The following is a 6,170-nucleotide window of genomic DNA, read 5'->3' on the forward strand; positions in this document are numbered from 1 at the left end:
CTGCAGAACTCCTATGCTCTTACTTCTGATATTTGTCCCGCATGTGACTATTGCTATAACTACAATTGAAAACCAGGAAAAACGGTCTGGCAGCAAATGCAGCTCTCTTCATTCCTGAGCCCTTTATCTGTCATGTCAACCCCTGGCTGGTGCACATCAGAGATTGCAGAGAACCGCAAGAAAGGAGCAACGTTTTCACCCCAACTTCAGAGCCTGAGCAGGGTGGCACTGGCACTGCTCTTCCACCTCCTGTCTAGCCTTGTCCTCTGGCCTCCTTTTTCTTTTTTTGGTGGTCCTTCTCCATCATAGCTTCAGCAAATGCATCTGCTTGCATCTACTGTTCTCCCACTCAATGGCAGGAAAATGACATTGCTTTCACCACTGTCCACAGCCTCCTGGATGGCCCTAATGAAACAACAGTTCCCACTTCCACTCTGCTGCCAGCTGAAGTTAGAGGAGGCACCACAGACACCAAAGGCTACCTGATCAGACCTGCAAATAGAGCAGCGGTTCCCATCTGGGCCCGAAATGCCCAACTCGGAGAAGAGATCTGCAGAAAGTTGTATTAGCAAGCTGATTTCCTATAAACGCTCTTCTATTAAAAAAAAAAAACAAAAAACAAAAAAAAAACTTTACAAAATACAGCGATGCTTAACATCACAAATACCTTTACACATCCAAGAAGCTGTGCAAACATTAACTAGCTGCTTATCGCTCAAAAAAAAAGGGAGGGAGCAACTGTCTCCACTTTCCGGCAAGAAAGCAAGCAGAGGGAAAGGCTCTGCCTTCCCTGGTACAGGGCTCCGGACGCCCGTCCCACGCTCTCCGCACCGCACGGCGCGGCCTCGGCCACCAGGCAACCCGCGGTTTCGCGTCCGGCCCGGGGAGCCGCTGCCGGAACCGGCTGCGGTTAAGGAGCCCTGAAAGACGGGAGGAAAAACCACCTGGGAGCTCGGCGGAGCTGCTCCGCCGCCCATTGTGCGGGCGGCCGGGGCCGGCACGACGCGGCCGGCAGCCTTTGTTCGCAGGGAGCTCCATGAAACTGCTCTTTTCCTTTTTTTTCCCCCCCCCCGCCTCAAGGGAAGTGCCACCACGCATCGCGGACATGACACACACACCCCCCTTTGTTGAAATCAAAGGCGGGGGGGAACCCGCGCCCCCGCGGCTCCTCACGGCCGGCAGGGCGGGTCCGGACCGGCTCGGACCGGACCGGACCGGCTCGGCGCCGCCCGGCACCCTGTCAGCAGCCTAACGGCCGGCGGGGCTGCGACGGGCCGCGCCGGGCCCGGCCGCCCCTCAGGGGCGCGGCGCCGCGGTGGGCACCCCTTCCCCCCGCCCGGCAGGGCTCGGTCGCCCCTCCGCGGGTCCTCCGCGCCCTTCCGCGGCCGCGCTACCTGCTGATCTTCTGGGCGAAGGCGCGGCGCTCGGCCATGGCCGCGCTGCTGGGGCTCCGCGCGGCTGCTCCGCGGCGCTGGCGGAGCCGAGGAGCCGGGAATGGGCGCCGTAATGCTCCGCGCAGGCACGCACGCAGAACGGCGCGGCCGGCCCAGCTCCCACCCTCGGCGCTGGCAACGCCCGCCCGCCTCCTCCCCCTTCGGCGGCGAGGGACGGCTGCTCGCAGACTTACGGCGGGGCGGGCGGCGGCGGCGGCGCTGTGAGGAGTTATTGTCCCCGCGCGGGCAGGGCAGGGCAGGGCGGCGAGGCGCGGCCGCTCCCGCTCCCTCCGGACCGGCACCCGGGCCCGGTCGGAGCCCTCTGCGGCCGCTGCTGCGGCCGTTTCCTCCTTCTTCCCCCCACCCCCCCCCCGGCCCCCCGCGTCGGCGGTTCGGGGCCGGGCTGTCTTCAGAGCCGCCGACGTCGCGGGCCGCGCCGCTGCGCAAGATGGTGCCCACCTCAGCGGCGAGGCAGCAGCAGGGGCTCGGTCGTCCCCTGGAGAGCCAGCGGGCTCCGCGGGGACGCCTGTGGCACCGCGGTGCCGCTGGACGCACTAAATAAATGCGCCAGAAGTTAATCGCTGCCTCGTCGCTGCGCTGCCGTTGTTTTTCCCCGGTTAAAAAGTGAGGGTATTGGGATTGTTACGGGCAGTAACATCGTGCCCATGGGAAAGGGCTGCTAACCTGGTTCACGCGGGCGCAGGATTTCAGCCTCGCGTTGAGTGAAGTCTGCGAGTCCCGCTGGAAGCTGTGAGCGGCGGCCTGAGTTTGAAAGCGCTGCCGGGATCTCGTATAAACCAGTCCTTGGAAGAGCCTTGCCAGGCTTCTTGCCGACCGCTCTGCAGCGCTCGTTTGTCCTAAACCTGCACGTTGTGGCCAGGTCCCTCGACTTTGCGTGTCTCCGTCCGGCGTGGCCCTGAGGGACGTCTGCGCTAGGCGGAACAGGGCCAAGACTGGACTCTCTGGTGACCCTGTTTGGTAGCAGCTTCTCCCTGAGAAAGGCTAAAAATCTTCCCTTCCCCAACAGTGACTTTAAAGGTGGCTGGAAGAACCATCTTTCCTTCCAAAGTGATCGTTACTACCATCCCATAAATGCGTTGTATTTAAGGTGTTAGTTTTAACAGGAAGAGGGGGTAGAGGGTGGAGAATAAAAAGACTATTCTGGTACTCCAAAAAAAAAAGGTTGAACTGTTACCTAGGACGCTTTCTAGCAGATATTTCAAAGTCACTGCTACACGACATATGGTGTGCATTAATCTAAACCAGAAAACTATTAATAGTAATCAAGGAAGTGTCCAAAAGTAGCGAGTGTTAATTCATCCGATTCCATCTGTTTGCATTGCGTGAATGTTTCTAGCACATTGCGACTGCAATCCGAGTATACCAATTTTTCCACTAGGAGAAGCCACTGATTTCCAGCTGCATATAATTATTCTGCTTTTGTGTTTGTATGTGTTTACACAGGGGATGTCAGGCCCTGAAATCTGCAAATTTATACATATGTGAGTAATTCCACTGGAGTTAATCAGACTCTTTGCATATATAGAGCGAATCCAATGTAGATAACGTTGTGGCCTACTACCGAAACATGCTGTCATGCATAACACAGCTGCACACACGCACATGCATACAGATGGATAGACTGCAAAGCAAAGACCTCTTGTATGCTGCTGAGAAAGGGCTTCTTTTCCCAAAGGGGGAGGGGAGAAAACATTTAGAACCTGACCTCCCAAGTGTTTGCCAAGGCAAAGATTTTTCCTCTTGAGTTACTGCCTGCCATATTTACAGGATAAGTCTATCACATAAAGTCGCCAGGATAAGCCAGTCAGCTATTTACATTCTTACATATGATAACTTCTCTTACGTGAGTATGTGCTTACCAGATCAGACCGTAGCACGATGGACTACCCACCAGAAATGTTTCCTCTTTCCCATCCCCCATCCAGTATGGAATTTCCTTTCCAAAATACCATCAGTCTGATATGCAGGATGGCTAATGGAGTCCTGCCTTAGTGGCAAACATCACTGCCTACTCTTCTATACTGAAACTAGAAATCCAGCATTTCTGAAAAGGGAAATTCTTATCACTGCGAAAAGGTGCAAAGAACAATGCAACCGCTAAAGCCCTGATACACGGAGTGCAGAATATCTAAGATTGATCACGAGACCTCTTGGATTTTAGGTTTTTCTTCTCTCCTGTCAGTTACCACTGCTAACAGAACTTGGCTTGATTCATTGGCGGGACATGCAAAGCCGGCTCACTTATCCCCAAAACCAAAGTATAGCTTTTTGAATAGCTTTCTACACCTCTGGTTTGTGTGTTAGTGTGCTGTTTAAAGGTGGAGGACACATTTCAAAATGCAGTAATGGCACAAGAGACTTTAGGGCTCTGTCTGTGAGCAGGGATGCCATAGCTGGAAACCACTGGCAGGTTACCTACCATCCATCCTGCCTGCCTCACCCTGCACAGGCATCTGAGCTGCATGCCAAGCAGTTCCCAGATCACCACAGTGTACAGCACAGAGGCTTGAGGCTTTGATGTCACCTTTGCTCATCTGTCAGAGCCTTATCCTTTGTTGACCTTTTCTGCAGCTTAGAACTTGGTGAGATGAGGTTACCACCCTGAGAAAGGCACAACTCAAAGGGTAACACCTTTTCAGGGATATGCAGCCCCAGGCATAAAGTAGAACAAAGTTAAATACTACTAATATTTATAGTGTCCCTCCTCTCCTTTTCCCAAGCCCTTATTCATATGGTATTGGGGTGGCCTTTCTGCCTTGGCACTTCTGTGCTGGAGGGCACAACCTGAATCAGGACTAGCACAGTACTGCTATCAGAAAAGTCTCTCTTGCCAGCGAAGGGCCTCTTGCACTGCTTGTACATCACTGCAGTAAGATACAGAGCTAAAATGGAGCAGGGGACAGGATACCACCTCTTTAATGAGTGATTTGTTTATCATTCATCTTGTCGAAGCGTTTAAATGTACACAAGTATCAACAAATAAAAAAAGTTTAACTCCATCCTATCTAATGTGTAAAACCTATATACAGAGAAAAAATACACCTATTTCAGATTTCAAGCTATAAAATGGATATAAAAGAAACTTCTATCTAATACAGTTGATACCATTATTTACATGCTCTCAGTGGGAGGGTATTGCATTGCAGAAAAATAAGTTTTCTCCATATAGTTGGTCTAAATATGAACAAGATCTCTCAACTCAGTGAATTTCATCAAGTGAATTTCAGAAAAATAATAGAAATGTTTCTGGTTATCTTTCATATAGCAGCAGCCCAGCAACAATCTACCAAGTTGGTGCCAATGAGTTTAAATACTAAGAGATCAGTGAGGCTGGTAGACATTTATACATGACCTTGCAAAGAGAACCACAAGCTCCTGTAGATTGACTCAAAATTTTGCAGTGCGTGGAACATTAACCAAAAGAAGTGAAGGGAAAAATGAAGAACTGTGAGAAAAAAATGCAGCCTTTCACTAGTATATTTCCAATAATGCCAAACACTAAAATTTATGGTATCAACAGATCTTGTCTCCATGTTGCTGACAGGTCAGTAGGACTGATCTTGTGGCAGAGCCAGGCTGTTTCGAGCTGTAAGGTGCCTGCTGCCACTGACGGGCACTGAGAGTCCCATAATCTTTCTGCCTCTGTTTTCTCATCTTCAACTAATTATCTCTGCTTTTAAGGAAACATTGTGTCTGAAGAAACAAACTTAGGCTTTGCAAAGAGGAGAACGTGACCAACTGGACACAGAGACCTGTTACTTGGAAATCCGGTCTGCAAAATACTTTTCTCCAAACATCTCTGCAGGAACCAGCATCTTTGATTCAAAGACAACTGCTGTGTGTCAAATTTTACCTGGGGTAGAAAACCGAACTATTTTCTTTTAATTGGGGTGAAATTGCATGCAACTGATGATCTATTTGGAGTGTCATGTTGTTTATTTTTCACAAAGTTGTTTGTGTATAAATATTGTCCTCAAGGGTGACTGATATCCCAGAATAAGGCTGAAGACAAATGAAGACTAACTTCAGTGAGGGGACTGTGTACACTACAATTAACACTTCCATATGGCCCAACTTAATTTAAATTAACGTTTGCATGGAGGTTACATATTCCCAGTAACCACTTTAAAGCATGGAGCTTTATCAGCATTATGAGGATAATGAATAGTTACTCTGCCTTAACATGCTGCAATCCTTAATCAGGTTTTAGAAAGCAAGGAAGAAACCTGTGTTGGTCTACATAAGATTCCAATCGTGGAATGAATCAGCTGTTGAAAGATATTACCACAGCCAAGCTGAAGAGTGAATGATGGGTGTAATGGGACTGCAATTGAGCAAACACTTCTGCATTCTGGACAGGATTCCAGCAGTGAAGTAGTATGGGTAAATATTGCCAAAACGGAGTTAGTCCATTTGTGCAGTCCTCATCAATAAGACGTCTGCTCTTCCAGGTAGGAGGGCTGTGAGAAGCTGGGGCATGATCCTCACTTGTCCTGGATGCATGAGTACTCTACCAGGAGAAAGACTAAGCATACATTAAGCTGGGAGTGGAGGAACACTGTCAGAGCTGATGGCTCTCCATCATAGCTCTTGCATTTCCTTTTTAGCTACTTTGCTGATATGGAGGCTGGGGGAAAAGCCCAGAAATTCATCAAAACACGGACTGTCATGGTGAAAGTGACCATTTAATCTTTTCAGATAAACCTTGTAACAAAA

At 50.0% G+C, this 6,170-nt stretch overlaps 1 protein-coding gene across 17 annotated transcripts in view; it reads right to left on the reverse strand.

The window, feature by feature from the left end:
• Positions 1–1,781, reverse strand: part of DOCK7 (dedicator of cytokinesis 7) — a 110,569-nt gene extending 108,788 nt beyond the window's left edge. For 15 of the 17 annotated variants that reach the window (XM_068953408.1, XM_068953407.1, XM_068953403.1 and 12 more), the window contains exon 1: positions 1,395–1,583. In XM_068953408.1, coding sequence (XP_068809509.1) covers positions 1,395–1,432 — 38 coding nt within the window. In that variant the 5' untranslated portion in view covers positions 1,433–1,583. Of the gene's footprint in view, positions 1–1,394; positions 1,584–1,627 lie in introns of those variants that run through there. The other 2 variants (XM_068953404.1, XM_068953405.1) reach the window with 2 other exon arrangements.
• Between the last annotated feature and the right edge of the window lie 4,389 nt (positions 1,782–6,170).

This window comes from Struthio camelus, chromosome 8, assembly GCF_040807025.1.
Source record: "Struthio camelus isolate bStrCam1 chromosome 8, bStrCam1.hap1, whole genome shotgun sequence".
NCBI classification, from domain to species: Eukaryota; Metazoa; Chordata; class Aves; order Struthioniformes; family Struthionidae; genus Struthio; species Struthio camelus.